The 16272-nt window shown below is 55.9% G+C and overlaps 1 protein-coding gene across 1 annotated transcript in view; it reads left to right on the forward strand.

Annotated features, from left to right (window-relative positions):
• Positions 1-16272, forward strand: part of SIGLEC1 (sialic acid binding Ig like lectin 1) — a 23407-nt gene continuing 7135 nt past the window's right edge. The window contains exons 1-13 of the mRNA XM_036093350.2: positions 1-186; positions 5141-5215; positions 5500-5859; positions 6140-6436; positions 7814-8080; positions 8392-8646; positions 10703-11002; positions 11673-11930; positions 12676-12996; positions 13268-13522; positions 13742-14044; positions 15456-15716; positions 15870-16181. Of these exons, the coding sequence (XP_035949243.1) occupies positions 5167-5215; positions 5500-5859; positions 6140-6436; positions 7814-8080; positions 8392-8646; positions 10703-11002; positions 11673-11930; positions 12676-12996; positions 13268-13522; positions 13742-14044; positions 15456-15716; positions 15870-16181 (3238 nt within the window). The 5' untranslated portion in view covers positions 1-186; positions 5141-5166. The remainder of the gene's footprint in view (positions 187-5140; positions 5216-5499; positions 5860-6139; positions 6437-7813; positions 8081-8391; positions 8647-10702; positions 11003-11672; positions 11931-12675; positions 12997-13267; positions 13523-13741; positions 14045-15455; positions 15717-15869; positions 16182-16272) is intronic.

Genomic DNA, 16272 nt, shown 5'->3' on the forward strand with positions numbered 1-16272 from the left:
CTGACCAGCCTCCAGGCTGAGGCTTTGGGAAAAGAGGAAGCAGCCTCCAAGGCTGGATCTCCTCTGTTGGGGTGGCAGAACCCTGGGAAGCCTCCGGCACCACAAGCACCACGAGCGCCTGGCCCTCCTTCCTGTTTTTCTTCCTGCGGTTCACCAGCCCTGCAGCCCCTTCCCCTTGCGGAGCAGGTACTCCCATTTCCAGAGCGTGAGAGGGGGGCTGGGAGAGGGGCTGGCTGAGATTTGCTGGGGGGCGTTGGCGGTAGGTGCCCAAGCCCTAGACACTAATCAAAGCTGCAGTCATTACCGGAACTCTTCCACACCCCCAAATCTTCCCCAACCCACACCCCGATCCCAGTCCTCACACCTTCCAGCCCTCCCTCACCCTCAGTGACACCCCAAACATTTCCGTCATCTTCATGCAGCCTCAACCCCGACCTTCATCCTCTCCCAACCCATCACTCTCCCCTCCGCATCCACCCAATTCCATCCCACATTGCGGCTGAGATTCACCTTCACGCTCACCCAGCTGCCACCCACCCCTCAACCCATCCTCACAGGAGCCCAGTCCTGCTCACTCCCTTCATCATCACTTCCTCCTGCCAGCAGGACCCCCAGCACCACCTAGGATAGCCTGGGGAGTGGGGGGCGCTTGGGCTCTAACCACTTACAGCCAGATTGAAAAAACGAGGTGTGAAATCTCTACTGCCCATTTCAAAGCCAGTCAACTTCATTTATGGGCTGTATGGCTTTTCAAGTGAAACGTCTGGCTTATTTTGGGGGCTTTCCACTATTAGGAAGATAATATACTCTGGACTTGCCCGCCTGTACCCTGTTTTCTTATCTGTGGGGCAGAGCACTCCAGATGGCTGGGTCCCCTCATTTCCCTCCTTCTGCAGCTGGGTAGGGAAGTCACGGGGGAAGCCCTGGTGCTAGGAAACAGAAACTGAACCCTGCATAGCTGTCTATAGTGAAACTACCTCTGTCCTTCCTTCCTCAGGCCAGACTGGTCTCTGGGATCAGAGGTCAGGGTCCAGCCAGCCCTCCCCAGTTATCATGGGACACTTGGTCTCACAGAGACTTTACCCGCCCACTTGTTCTCCACAGGCAGCAGAAACAGGCACCCACTGCGTGCCAGGCCACCCCGGCCCCACCCTGAAGCAACATATACCAATTCTGGGAGTGGGGGATTTAAACCCTATCTTCAGGGCACCCAAGACTTGGAGATACAAAGATGAGCCTCAGGAACTTTCTGAGGTCTGGGGAGCGATCCTCTCCCAGAAGGTCATTGCCTAAGGAAGGGGTTGTTTCCAGGCTGCGGGGCTCTGGTCCCCCAGGACACCCACCCCCTTTCCCAGGACTGGGAAATCACCCCTTTACCACCAGGAGGCGCACACCAGTACACCAAGCTCAATCCACGTCCTAGGATCACCTACCCCGTAGCCCGGAGGTTTTTAAATAGGGACAAGTGTCTTCCTTTCTGGGGTCTGTCTTGCCCCTTCTTTCTTCCAGGAAAGTTCTCTAGGATGAGGGTGGTCTTTGGGGTAGAGCAGGTTGAGTCAATGAGCTGGACTCTGGTGGGACTGACCTCTTGGGTCAGTGTAAGTGACCTCTCCGGTTAAGTGTAAGTGACATCTACATGACATGATTTGGGATGGTTCTAGAAAGGGTCCTCTCACATGTTTCAATAATCTTTGCTCCATTCTGGGGTCAGTAGGTCTAAAATCCCACCATTCCTTCTGTAGTTTCAGCATTGTCCTTTTCATGGCCCCAAATGGGAACAGCAGGGGCACTGGGGCCAACCTGCCACTATCTTCCCGATGTCCCTGCCATAGCAGAGCTGACCTTGTTGCCCACCTGCCCCAAACATGCCCAGGGCTGCCTTTCAGCCCAACATCCGGGCCATAGCTCCAGCCTGGGCCAGCATGAGCCTCTCCTGTGGCCAAGGACCAGGTGTAGAGGCTGTGGGTCCATCCTCCTGGGAGAGGAGCAGGCCTAGAGCAGCCCAAAGAACTGGGGATGAGCCACTGGGCCTCAGCAAATGACCAGAGCTGTCTGCTGGGTCCCCTGAGAAACAGTGCTCTTCCTGGCCTTCCCCCGCCTTTGCCTTTGCCCCGTTCCCTGCAAGGACGTTCCTTCTCCCTTCACACTTGGCAAAGTACTGTCATCCTGACGGACCATTCAGATCCCATGCAGGTCCTGGGTGCCTGCTCAGCCCCTCACCAGGTGTGCCCCCTGGTAGCCCCCAGAATCAGTTGGGCCCCATCCCGTGGCTGGTGGGCTGTGGGCTGGGAGATGTCATGAGTTTCCTGTCCCCACTCCCAGCCTCCTCGTGCCCGCCCCCTCACTCTGCCAAGTCAGCGTTTAGGACAAGGGAGGATTGCAAAGTTGGCAACATGGGTGTTTGTTTGTTTGTTGTTTTTTCAAATATATGTATTTTTTTTTTTTTTTGAGAGAGAGAGGGAGAGAGCGCACATGAGTGGTGGGGAGGGGCAGAGGGAGAGGGAGAAGCAGACTCCCTGCTGAGCAGGGAGCCCAAGGAGGGGCTCGATCTCAGGACCCTGGGATCATGACCTGAGCCGAAGGCAGACACTTCACCGACTGAGCCACCCAGGCGCCCCGGCAACATGGATTTTTGTATGCATGTTGTAAAATATACTTAACATAAAACTTGCTGTTTTAACCATTTTTTAAGTGTTCAGTTCAGCGGCATTAAATACATTCACAATATTGTGTAACCATCACCACTGTCGATTTCCAGGAATTTTTCCATCATCCAAAAAAGAGACTCTGCACTCATTAAACATGAACTCTCCACTCGCTCCTCCACGCCTCCTCCTTGCCCCTGTAACCTCTACTCTACTTTCTGTGTCTTTGAACTTGCATACTCCAGGTACCTCATATAATCAATCACTCAATATTTGCCCTTTTGTATGTGGCTGGTTTCACTTAGAATAATGTTTTCAGAGTTCGCCCATTTTGTCACACGTGTCAGAATTTCATTCCTTCTTATGGCTGAATAATATTCTATTGTATGGATAAACCACCTCTCTTTAATCCATTCATCTGTTGATGGGCACTTGGGTTGTTTCCACTTTTTGGCTATTGTGAATAACGCTGCTATGAACACGAGTGTCCAAGTATCTGTTTGAGGCCCTGTTTTAAAATCTTTTGGGTCGATACCTAGGAAGTGGAACTGCTGGATGCCACGGTAATCTATGTCTGACTTTTTTTTTTTTAAAGATTTTATTTATTTATTTGTCAGAGAGAGAGAGAGAGCACAAGCAGGGGGAGCGGCAGGCAGAGGGAGAAGCAGGCTCCCCGCTGAGCAAGGAGCCTGACATGGGACTTGAACCCAGGACCCCGGGATCATGACCTGAGCCGAAGGCAGATGCTTCACCGACTCTGCCACCCGGGTGTCCCTATGTCTGAATTTTGAGGAACCCCCAAGCTATTTTCCACAGGGGCTGTGCCATTTTACATTCCCAGTAGCGGTGCACAGGGCTTCCCATTTCTCCACGTCCTCATCAACATTTATTATTTTCTGGTTTTGTTTGTTAATAGTCATTCTGATGGGTTTGAAGTGGTAGCTGGTTGTGGTTTTAATTTGCATTTCCCTAATGATTCATGATGTTGAGCATCTTTTTATGGGCTTATTGGCCACTTGTATATCATCTTCGGAGAAGTGTGTATTGAAGTCCTTACCCCACTTTTTGAATTTGGGTTGTTTGGGGTTTTTTGTTTATGTTCTTGTTGCGTTGTAGGAGTTCTTTATGTGTTCTAGATATCAATCTCTTATCAGATAGATGATTTGCAAATATTTTCTCCCAGTCTGTGGGTTGTCTTTTCACTCTCTTGATAGTGTCCTTCGGTGTGTACCAAAGTTTAAAATTTTGATCAAGTCCAATTTGTCTATTTTTTTTTCTTTTGTTGCTGTGCTTTTGGTGGTCATACTTGAGAAGTCATTGCCTGATCCTGGGTCGTGGAGATTTTCACCCATGTTTTCTTCTACCAGTTTTATAATTTTAGTTATATGTGTTTCTGGCATTTCTCCCCCTCAGATTCATATCTGTGGCACCCCTTAGAGCCTCATCTCCAGCAGGGCCCCTCGATGGCAGAGAGTCCACCTTCTTGTACATGGTATACAGTAGGCATTTAACTCATGTTTGTGGGATATGTGTTGTGCGGGGCTTGTGTCCCCTGCCCAGACTTGCCCTGCCACCAACTCCAGACCCCCAAGGACCGCACCTCTCTCTTGCTCACTACTGCAAGGCCTGGGGGGCTCTGTATTGCTTCAGGGCACATGTCTTCAGTCCCAGCTCCTGGGAAACAGGGGTCACAAGCTGCCAAGGACAAGGCAAGCACAGAGATGGCTGTGGGGTGGCTCCAGGGACGCCACAGGGGAAGTTTCAGCTAGAAGCCACCTTTAAGCTGCACCTTGAAGACTGAATAAGGTTTCAGCAGGCAAAGATCATTTGTGGTGGGGGCAGAGCTGGTCAGCTGGAGAGCCCATGGGTAGATGGGACTGGCCACAGGCTGCATGTGTGGGAGCAGAGAATGGGGGCAGAACTGGGAGTAAGAATGAAGACCTTTCAGGGATGTAAGTAGCTCTTAAAGGCAGCACTTTGGTCAGGGTTCAGTCAAGCCCCACTATGGCCTACAGCTGGTAAGGCTGGTGGTAAGGAGACAAGTTTTAAGCCATCATCCTTGCTGGGTGTCTTGGAGTGAGTCACTGGGCCTCTCTGGGCTCTAGTTCTTGTTGGGTTGGGTGGTGGGGAAGGGGTGGGGAAGTGGGAGGAAAGGGAGAAACAGATGTTCATCTGCTGTCGAGGAGTGTCATTGAGGGGCTGGGAAAGCAGAACTTGGGGTGAGGCTGAGAGACACACAGAAGGCTTTCTGGGGCATGACACCAAGGGAAGGTATTCCTGGGTGCAGTCCCCGCTGGGAACGTGGGCTCCCGGCTCCCTGCTGCCGGCTGCACTAGGAGTCCTTGGCAGCCCGGCCGTCTCACTGGGTGGGCCAGCAGAGCATGTGGGGACCCAGGGCTGGACTCTCAGCAGACTCTGAGGCTGAGGTACCCTGAGGTGCCCTGGGAGGCCCTTGTGTACCCAACCAGCGCACAAGGCGTACATCACCTTCTTAGGCACCAGGACCAACATAAAGCCTGCTATGGACTTCCTGTTCTGGCTTCTCCAGCTGGTCTCAGCCATCTCAACAGGTAAGCTACACCGGCCTCACCTATCTCGCAGGGCCTGGCCTCGGGGAGTCCAGCCCTCCATTGGCCCCGGGCAGACTGGACTGGGTCTGGTCACAGGTTTGTCCACTGAGGTCAAAGGAGGGCTCGGGGAGGCAGTGGCTGGGAGGGGCCCCCCGAGGGGCTGCTCCAGGGGTGCCTTGCTGGGGGCAGGGCAGGGTTTGGGGGCTCATCTGGGGGCAGATCTGAGGGCTCTGCCATGATACCAGGTCTTCATCACTCTCCTCTCTGTCTCGCCTCACCCTTAGGCCTGTCCTCATGGAGCGTCTCCAGTCCCCAGGATGTGAAGGGCGTGAAGGGGTCCTGCCTCATCATCCCCTGTGTCTTCAGCTTCCCAGCTGACGTGGAAGTGACTCACGGCATCACAGCCATCTGGTACTACGACTACTCAGGCAAGCGGCTGGTGGTAAGCCACACGGAGAACCCGGAGCTGGTGGATGCACACTTTCGTGGCCGTGCGCAGTTCTTGGGGCACACAGAGCACAAGATGTGCAGCCTGCTGCTGAAGGAACTGCAGCCTGAGGATTCGGGCTCCTACAACTTCCGTTTTGAGATTAGTGAAGGCAATCGCTGGTCAGATGTCAAAGGCACTCTGGTCACAGTGACAGGTGAGAGGCAGGGTGAGCTGGCTACTGCCTGGAAGGGTTTCCCAAGCTGCTCCTTGCCCCATTGGCTCACAGCCCCGGTCCTCAGCCCAACCCCAGCCCCGGCCTAGCCTCAGCCCTGCATCTCCTTTGCATTCACCCTAAGTGGGGCTGGGGGTAGAAAGCAGTCTCTCCTTCTTCTTGAAGGACGCTGCCCAGGTCTCACCCCTCAGCTGGGCTTTCTAGGGCAGGAGGCCTCATGTGTGGTGAAGGGGAGTCCTGAGCCTCTGGTCGTTGTCTTCAGAGACGCCCAAGACTCCCACCATTGCCTCGCTGGCGGACCTTCGCGAGGGCATGGAGGCCTCCTTCAACTGCTCCACTCCCTACGCGTGCCCAGAAGAGCACATCAGCCTGCAGTGGCAAGGCCAGGACCCGAAGCGCTCGGTCACCTCCAGCTTCCAGAATCTCAGGCCCACAGGCATCAGCCACCTGGGGACCCTCCATATGGCCCTGTCCTGGCAGGACCACGGCCGGACCCTGCACTGCGAACTCTCAGTGGCCAAGCAAAAGACTCGGAGCGAGATTCTCCTCCAAGTGCAGTGTGAGTGTGCTGGGGGCCGCGCCCTTGGGACTGAGCACACATCTGTGGCTCCCCAGCGGAAACCAATCTCTTCTGCAGCCCGTAGAAACAGAGCCCTCGCCCCTGAGGCAGAGCCAGGCGCACTTGGACCTCCAGGGTCAGGCAGGGGGAGCGACACTGCAAAGCCCTAAAAGCCACATTAAATGGCTCACTTCTACCTCTCGTCCCTGAGGCCAGGTTGGGCAGAGAAGGGGAGGCACAAAGAGCCAGAGAACTGGGGACCAGGGAGTGAGGCCCCTGGGACTTAGCCCAGCTCTGGAGGCTGCCGTGTATGGGAGGAAGAGGGTTCACCCCTTTCCTGCCTAAGGCTGCTCATGGTGATCATGACAAAGAGGAGGTGGAAGGAAGCCCGAGTTTCTACTTGATTATGCAACTTCACATCACAGTAAAACATGGCAGCCTGTTCTAGGGCAACTGCTGTTCACAGGCATCAGGCCACCTGGATCCACCCCTCGCTTGTTGGGCAAGTTACTTGCCCATCATATCTTCCTCTGCTAAGGAGACTCGTAGGTCTCGAGGAACTATTATGGAAATTGAAGGAGTGCTTGGCACATACTGAGCACTCTAAAATATTAGCTTCTCTTATTTTCATATTTACCTAGATTAAGCACTTGAAAATATTAGCTTTTATGAGCCTATTTACATAGCCAGAGGCTTTGGAACAAGATTTCTAGAAATGCAGGTGTTCTGTATGCACCTTCCTTACAAATGGGCTAACCATTCTCAGAGCTCATTTGACTCTGCCTTTGGTCCCCTCCATGAAGTGTTTGGTTCCTTGCCAACAGCTACCACAAGCCACCTAAGCAGGCAGGATGGTGCTCATGATTCCCAAATAGAGCAGAGGGCGATGGCCGGTGTCACGAGGCAGAAAGCCATAGAAGTCGGCATTAGGCTGGACGCTAGGCCGAGCACTGCATTATCAGGCCCTCAGTGGAGAAGGAAGGCATCAGGACCTCCTCGAGAGGTGGGGCGCAGTGCCTGTCCTGACCGGGGAAGTGACGGGCCTGATGATTACCTGGGTGGACTTCCTTTTTTTTTTTTTTTTTTTTAAAGATTTTATTTATTTATTTGACAGAGAGAGACACAGTGAGAGAGGGAACACAAGCAGGGGGAGTGGGAGAGGGAGAAGCAGGCTTCCCGCTGAGCAGGGAGCCCGATGCGGGGCTCGATCCCAGGACCCTGGGATCATGACCTGAGCCGAAGGCAGACGCTTAACCGACTGAGCCACCCAGCTGCCCCCTGGGTGGACTTCCTTAAGGCAGAGTGTTGAAAGAGGAGAGAAGTGCACCACTACCCTCCCTGGGCCCCTCCCTTGATGTCCCCCATCATGCCTTGCAGATGCCCCCCGGGGAGTGGAGATCCTTTTTAGCCCCTCAGGGCGGAACATCCTTCCAGGTGATCTGGTCGTACTCACCTGCCAGGTGAACAGCAGCTACCCCGAGGTCAGTTCTGTGCACTGGGTCAAGGACGGGACACAGCTCCAAGTCCAGGGTCGTATGCTGAGGTTGTCCCAGGCAACCTGGGGCGATGCTGGTGTCTACACCTGCCAAGCTGAGAATGGCGTGGGCTCTTCGGTCTCGCCCCCCATCAGCCTCCACATCTTCAGTGAGTCCTCGGGGAGCCTGGGTCTTGACCGGAGGGTGGGGAGGGGTCCAGGCCACTGTTGCTGAAGGGAGCCAGACCAAGGCACCTTCTGGGACGTGGGTGTGGAGTCCTAGCCCTGCCTCAAATAGAAGACAAACCTCCCTGGCCAGGGTGGGCTGTCACAAGAAGCCCAGTAAACAGGACAAAGAGATGCAGCGCCTGTCCAGAAGGGGCCTGATACAGAGCGTGAGGGATTTAGGCTGATTGGCTATAACCCCAGTGCACTGGAAGTCGGCTGGTTATCCCCCAGCGGCCCTCTGCTGCCCCCACAGCGGCTGAGGTCCAGGTGAGCCCAACAGGTCCCATCGTAGAGAACCAGACGGTGACACTGACCTGCAACACGCCCAGAGAAGCGCCCAGTGAGCTGACCTACAATTGGTACAAGAACCACGTCTTGCTGGAGGATGCCCACAGCCGCACCCTGCAGCTGCACTCGGCCACCAGGGCCAATACCGGCTTCTACGTCTGCGAGTTGCGGAACGCCTATGGCAGCGAGCGCTCCGGCCCCGTCAGCGTGGTGGTCAGCCGTAAGTGGCCAGGGCAGGGGGCGCTGGATGCTGCCGGAGCCTGGTCAGAAGGTGGGGCCCCACAGGAGGGTTCGGGGCCTGGGCCTGATGGGCTCTGAGCTCACATCCCAGCTCTGCAACTCTGGGCAAGCTTTGACCTCCCTGGGCCTATTTTAAGATTTTTTTTTTTTTAAGATTTTATTTATTTATTTGACAGAGAGATAGAGAGCACAAGTAGGCAGAGCGGCAGGCAGAGGGAGAGAGAGAAGCAGGCTCCCCGCCGAGCAGGGAGCCCGATGCGGGACTCGATCCCAGGACCCTGGGATCATGACCTGAGCCAAAGGCAGCCACTTAACCGACTGAGCCACCCAGGCGCCCCTCAATTTCCTCCTATTTTAGACTACTTTTCATTTTGAACAAGTTAAGCTTATAAAAAGTTGCAAGAAGAATACAAAGAATTACCATATACCTTTAACCTAGATTCCTCATTTGTTAACAGTTTGGTACATTTGCTCTCTGTCTTTATTTATTATTATTTTTTAGAGAGAGAAAGAGAGAGCATGTGTGCGTGGGCGGGGGGGGGCAGAAGGAGACAGGGAGAGAGAGAATGTTAAGTACGCCCAGCGTGTGAACCTGACAAGGGGCTTGGTCTCACCACCCTGAGATCATGACTTGAGCTGAAATCAAGAGTTGGATGCTTAACCGACTGAGCCACCCAATAGATTTCATTTTTTAAGAATAGTTTTAAATTTACAAAAATATTGAGCAGATAGTACAGAGTTCCCATGTATGCTTTCCTTGCACAGTTTCCCCTATATTAACATCTTGGATTAGTGTTGTGTGTTTGTTACAATTACTGAACCAACATTGATACATTATTAACTAAAGTCTCTAGTTTACATTAAGGTTCACTCTTTGTGTTGTGTATGTATAGGTTTTGAAAACTACATAATATCATGTATTCATCATTACAGTATCATACAGAATAGTTTCACTGCCCCCAAAATCCCCTGTCCTACACTTAGTTATCTGTTGAGTGCCTGGCAACCACAGGCAAAAAAATTTTGCCTTTTCCAGAATGTCAAATAGTTGGAATCATATAGAAGTTAGTCTCTCTCTCTCTCTCTCTTTTTTTTTAAGATTTTATTTATTCATTTGAGTGAGAGAGAGAGCAGGGAGGGGCAGAGGGAGAGAGAGAGAGAGAATCTGAAGCAGACTCCCCACTGAGCATGGAGCAGACGCCGGGCTCAATCCCACAACTGTGAGATCATGACCTGAACCAAAACCAGGATCCAAGCCACGATCCTGCATTGCATTCATTTGTCACGTCTTTTTATTCTCCTTTAATCTGAGACAGTTCCTCCGTCTTTCCTTGTGTGTGTGTGTGTGTTTTTTTAAGATTTTATTTATTCATTTGAGAGGGAGAGAGAGCACAAGCAGAGGAAGTGGCAGAGGGAGAGGGAGAAGCAGGCTCCCCGCTGAGCAGGGAGCCCAACACGGGGCTCGATCCCAGGACCCTGGGATCATGACCTGAGCCAAAGGCAGATGCTTAAAGGACTGAGCCACCCAGGCACCACTTTCCTTGTCTTTTTTGACATTGAAACGTGAAGAGTACAGGCCAGTTGTTGTGCGGGTGTCCCTCCGTTTGCGTTTGTCTGATTTGCATAGACTGAGCCTGTGCCCCCGGACAGCAACAGCGCGGGTGTGATGCTGTGTCCGTCTTGCTGCGTCCCATCAGGAGGCACATAATGTCAGTCTGTCCCATTGCTGGTAGTTTTTCACCCTGATCGCTTGGATGAGGTGCTGTCCACTGCCAGGTGTCTCACCAGTTTTCCCATCTTCAAAGTGGGGCCCCTGACCCCCACTCACAGAGTTGCCACAGCTATTGACTGAGAAGACAAAGTGATTTGCCCCACTCAGGGATAAGGGTATTCAACCGGCCCTCGGGAGCTCTGGGCTTGCTCCCTTCACGGGCGGGGCATTGTGGAACAAAGGAGGTGCAGGATCATAGCCTATAAAGGGGGATCCGGGATTGCCCTGGTCTGAGGGTGACCGGCACCTCTTCATCTCCATACAGACCCGCCCCTTGTCCCGGAGCTAACTGCCTTCCTGGAGACACAGGAGGGGCTGGTGGGCATCCTCCACTGCTCGGTGATCAGCGAGCCTCTGGCCACCCTGGTGCTGTCACACAATGGCCTCATCCTGGCCTCCACCCCCGGGGAGGGGGACCACAGCTCACGCTTCAGTGTCTTCTCCACCCCCAACTCCCTGAACCTGGAGATCCGAGACCTGGGGCCAGCTGACAGTGGGGAATACACATGCTCAGCCACCAACACCCTTGGGAATTCATCGTCGACCTTGGACTTCCATGCCAAAGGTAAGACTGGCACGAGGGGCTGGTGAAGGGACCCTGAGGAGGACACCTGCTCTGGCCTTCCTCCCAGGAGTCCAGAGGACTTGGCTGAGGGGATGAACAAGCTGGTTGGTAAAAAAACATCACATCAAAGATCTGGACTATACAGTCATCCCGACCTGGGAGGTTCCTGAAGTCAAGGCAAAAGGGAAACATGACAGGTTGCATTATTCCTTTCGTGCACATTCGGACTCCGAACTTGAAGGGTCCTTCATATCCATTTGTTTTTTATTTACCAAACGTTTGGGGCAGGCTCTGCGCTAGGAGTCAGATGCAGGAGGAAGAATAGAAAAGCACGGTCATCCATACCTCGGCGCCTGTGCTGCCATTTCCTCCTCCTGAGGCCGTGGCCTGCAGAGCTAATCAATCGAGCCGGGTTTTCGATGGAAGCTTGAGCTCTGGCTCACAATCCTTCTCGACCATGCTGCAGCCAGCTACTACCAATAGATCAGAACTGGCATTCAAGGACAAACCCTCCTGATTATCAAGGGGTTCATGGAGCTGATGCCATGGAGTCCAGACCTACCTACAGTCATGTGGGGAGAGGAGAACCCTGGAGGTCTTCCTGCAGCCGGTGGCATGGAGCTGCCGGTGTGCAGGGGACCTGAGCCTCTCCTACTCCCTCTTCTGCCAGTGGTCCACCTCCTCATCAGCCCCGCAGCAGAGGTGGTAGAAGGGCAAGGGGTAACACTGAGCTGCAAGACCGGTCTGAGCCCATCGCCTGACATCCGCTTCTCCTGGTACCGGAACGGAGCCCTGCTTCTCGAGGGTTCCAGCAGCAGCCTTCAGCTCTCGGCGGCCTCCAGCACCGACGCCGGCTCTTACTACTGTCAGGCCAAGGATGGCCACAGTGCCAGTGGCCCCTCCTCACCTGCCATCCTCACTGTGCTCTGTGAGTAGTCGTCCCACCAGCCCCTGCCCGCCGTGGGGAGGGTCAGGCCACTGGAGCCCACCAGCCACCTCCACCTCCCTCGGGCCCTCCTGCCACTGCCCTGCCCGGGGGTCTAGGTCAGGAAGGCACCAGAGAGCAGTCTGCCCAGGGCTGAAATGTGGGGAACAAGCCGGGGACTTTCCCTGCCTCCCCACATCCCACCCCCAACCCCAGCCCGTTTAGGGCCCTCTGCTTCTAGCCTCAAATGCACCACGGGCGCCATGTCCAAGCTCTGTCCTGAGCAGGGCCCTAGGACACCATACTCCCGTATATGTGTACACACCCGTCGGCTGTGCCCTCGCAGGCTCCCATAGCCACGAAGGCAGAACCTCTCAGCACAGGGACTGTGTCCTGTCAAGGGTGGATGCTCCATATTAGCCTGAGGGGCTAACCCTCAGTGTGCCCGAAGCACGCGACGTTACACTAGCCCATCCGATGCCCTTGTCCAAGCTAGAAAATGGCATTCCTTCCTCGGGGAGGACTCAGTATAGCACTAGAGCACAGCTGAGCACGAGGGGCACGGGCTGAATTCCTCCTACGTTGGTTTGGTTGTCCTTGTGCAGTGCACAGCCTACACAGCTGTTTACGGCAACCCTGGGCACATGCCTTTGTTTGGTGTGTTGTGGGAACCTAGCCAGCTTTGAGTGGACCGGGAGAAACCTGGTGGAGGCCATGGGATGAACGCCTATGCTCTCCCTCCCTACAGATGCCCCACGCCTGCCCACGTTCACTGCCCAGCTGGAGCCCGATGCTGCCGGAGATGGGGTTAGACGTCAAGGGCTCCTCTTGTGCCGTGTGGACAGCAACCCCCCAGCCCAGCTGCGGCTGCTCCACGGGGACCATGTTGTGGCCTCTTCCCTGCCACTGGGCTGTGGGGGCTGTTCCCGGCGCCTAAGGGTCACCAGAGCCACCAACCTGCTGCGTGTGGAGATTGGTGAGCCGGTGCTGGAGGATGAGGGTGTGTACCTGTGTGAGGCCAGCAACGCCCTGGGCAACGCCTCCACCTCTGCAACCTTCGATGCCCAGGGTGAGTCAGCGGGGGGAGCGGGCGGCTCAGGGTCAGGGGCTGGTACGCGGGACCCCGCAGCACCCCCCACACCCCCGCTCCAAGGCGGGTCTATCGGGCGAAACCACCTCCGTTGGGCAGTGGGAGTTGCTTTTCTCCCCTGCCCCGTGGGCACCCCGGGGCATTGCCTTCCTGCCTGCTCCATCCAGGCTGGGAGGCTGGGCCCCCACCCCAGGGGGGAGGCGGTCAAGGTGAGGCCTGTCTCAGGTGGCCTGTGCTGTCTGCTCGCCAGCCACCGTCCTGGTCATCACCCCGTCGCACACGCTGCAGGAGGGCAACGGGGCCAACCTGACTTGCAGTGTGAGCCGGGGAGCCTGCGGCCCTGCCAACTTCTCCTGGTTCCGGAATGGGGCGCTGTGGGCCCAGGGCCCCCTGGAGACCGTGACGCTGCTGCCCGTGGCCAGATCGGATGCTGCCCTCTATGCCTGCGGCATCCTCGCCGAGGCCGGGGCCCAGCTCTCCGCCCCGGTGGTCCTGAGTGTGCTCTGTGGGTGATGGGCCAGGGCAGGGTTGGGTACTGGGAGGGTGAGGGGGTGCTCAGTGAGGGGGGGAAGGCCGTGGGGGGCGCAGAGCATGGCTTGGGCATGGGCAAGGGCAGGCCTGGACTGTGTGTGTGGAGGGGGAGGGGCGTAGAGTGCGGCTGTAGCACTGGGGTGAGCCAGACTGGGGGCAGGGGGCGGTGGCCTGAGCTCCGTCCTGTCTGCAGATCCCCCAGACCCTCCAAAGCTGTCAGCCCTCCTGGACGTGGGCCAGGGCCACGTGGCTGTGTTCATCTGCACTGTGGACAGTCGGCCCGTGGCCCGGCTGGCCCTGTTCCACGGGGAGCGCCTCCTGGCCACCAGCCTGGGGCCCCTGCTCCCATTCCATGGCCGCCTCCAGGTCAAAGCCACAGCCAACTCCCTGCAGCTAGAGGTCCGAGACTTGAGCCTTGGGGACTCTGGAAGCTACCGCTGTGAGGCCACCAACGACCTCGGATCCACCAATACCTCCCTCTTCTTTCAGGTCCGAGGTGAGTGTCAGTTCTCTATGTGGGTAGGCCCACATGCCCTGGGGGCTGCTCTAGCCAGGCTTTGGGCTGGGTCATGTGGATTTTGGGTAGAGATGTGAGTCTTTTTCAGCCATGGTTAGGGGAGTTTCTAGCCAGCCAGCAAGCCTCCCTTGGCCTCCAGCTAGATATTTTCCCCTGTAATCGCTGTGGCAACCACTAGAAGGCCGTGGCTATCGCCCGGCGTGGCTGGCTTGCTTGGAGCACTTGCAGAAACTTCTTTTATAGTAATACAATTTTGTTATACAACAAGAATTTTTTTAAAAGATTTTATTGATTTATTTGACAGAGAGAGACACAGCGAGAGAGGGAATACGAGCAGGGGGAGTGGGAGAGGGAGAAGCAGGCTCCCTGCTGAGCAGGGAGCCCGATGCGGGGCTCGATCCCAGGACCTTGGGATCATGACCGAGCTGAAGGCAGATGCTTAAGAACTGAGCCACCCAGGCGCCCCCCCACTTTTTTAAAAGATTTTTTTTTTTAAGATTTTATTTTATTTATTTATTCATGAGAGACAGAGAGAGAGAGAGAGGCAGAGGGAGAAGCAGGCTCCCCGCTGAGCAGGGAGCCCGATGCGGGACTCGATCCCAGGACCCTGGGATCATGACCTGAGCCGAAGGCAGACGTTTAACCATCTGAGCCACCCAGGCGCCCAAAAGATTTTTTTATTTACTGGACAGAGAGATAGAGAGAGAGCACAAGTAGGCAGAGCAGCAGGCAGAGGGAGAGGGAGAAGCAGGCTCCCCGCTGAGCAGGGAGCCCGATGATGCGGGGCTCGATCCCAGGACCCTGGGATCCTGACCTGAGCCGAAGGCAGACGCTCAATGACTGAGCCACCCAGGCACACACAGCCCCAGTTCTTGGGCTCTCATGACTCGGAGCCTGGGTGCGGAGCTGAGCTGGGGAGGACTCAAGACCACATGGTGACTAGCTTCCCCTCCAAGCCTTGGGTCATCCACGCTGGGTCCAGCTCACTATCAGGACAATGGCCCTTAGTATGACCTAAACCCTTCCCATTTCAGTGCTTTATGGGGTCAAACCAGCATCTGTCAGGAGCTAGCTTGTGCAGGCGCTGTCCCTGACACGGGGTTAGAGGTCACATAAGCTGGGCCTTCTGGTAGGTGAGATATGACTGACAGAGCGAAACTGTAGCTTGAGTTGGTGGGTGGTAAAGGCCAGGACAGACCCAGTGCAGGGGAGTTGGGAGCAGGACAGGAGGAGGCGTGGAGCTGAAGCGGGGCCCTTGGTGGTGGTCTGGTAGGGGGGCTGTGGCTCCAGGACATAGGACTGGGGCCCTGGTGTGGACACACACACAGCCCCAGGCTGGGGGGGAGGGTGTGGGGGAGGGCCCTCACCTGCTCTCGGTTTCTCCCTGCAGGAGCCTGGGTCCAGGTGTCACCATCACCCGAGCTCCAGGAGGGCCAGACCGTGGTCTTGAGCTGCCAGGTGCCCACAGGGGTCCTGGAAGGGACCTCATACCTCTGGTATCAGGATGGCCAGCCCCTCCCGGAGTCGAACTCGGCCACGCTCCGCTTCGCAGCCATTACTCTGAGCCAAGCTGGGGCCTACCATTGCCAGGCCCAGGCTCCAGGCTCAGCCACCATGAGCCTGGCCGCCCCTGTCAGCCTCCACGTGTCCTGTAAGTTTTCATCCTGTCCATGTTTCTTGGGGGGTGAAGGAAACAAGGGCACAGCGGGAGGAGGGGCTGGGGGAGCCCAGGCCCTGGGCACCGCCTCCATGAGAGAGCACTAGATGAGGGACCAGGGGCCCTGACCACTCCCCGCTCCTGTAGATGCCCCTCGCCAGGCCACGCTCACCACCCTGATGGACACAGGCCCTGGGCGACTGGGCCTCCTCCTGTGCCGTGTGAACAGTGACCCTCCAGCCCACCTACGACTGCTCCACGGGGACCACCTCGTGGCCTCCACCCTACAAGGTGCAGGGGAGCTGGCAAGCAGCTCTCCCCGGCTGCAGGTGGCTGTGGCCCCCAGCAGGCTACGCCTGGAGATCCACGGTGCAGTGCTGGAGGATGAGGGCGTCTACACCTGCCAGGCCAACAACACCTTGGGCCAGGCCTCAGCCTCTGCCACCTTCGATGCCCAGGGTCAGTGTGAGGGTGTGAGTGTGTGCATGGGTGGCTCCTTTAAGAGAAGAGAGGAGACTGGAGAGGGTTCTGGAAGCCTGAGGCACAGGAA

The sequence above is a fragment of the Halichoerus grypus genome, chromosome 10 (assembly GCF_964656455.1).
Source record: "Halichoerus grypus chromosome 10, mHalGry1.hap1.1, whole genome shotgun sequence".
In the NCBI taxonomy this organism is placed as follows: Eukaryota; Metazoa; Chordata; class Mammalia; order Carnivora; family Phocidae; genus Halichoerus; species Halichoerus grypus.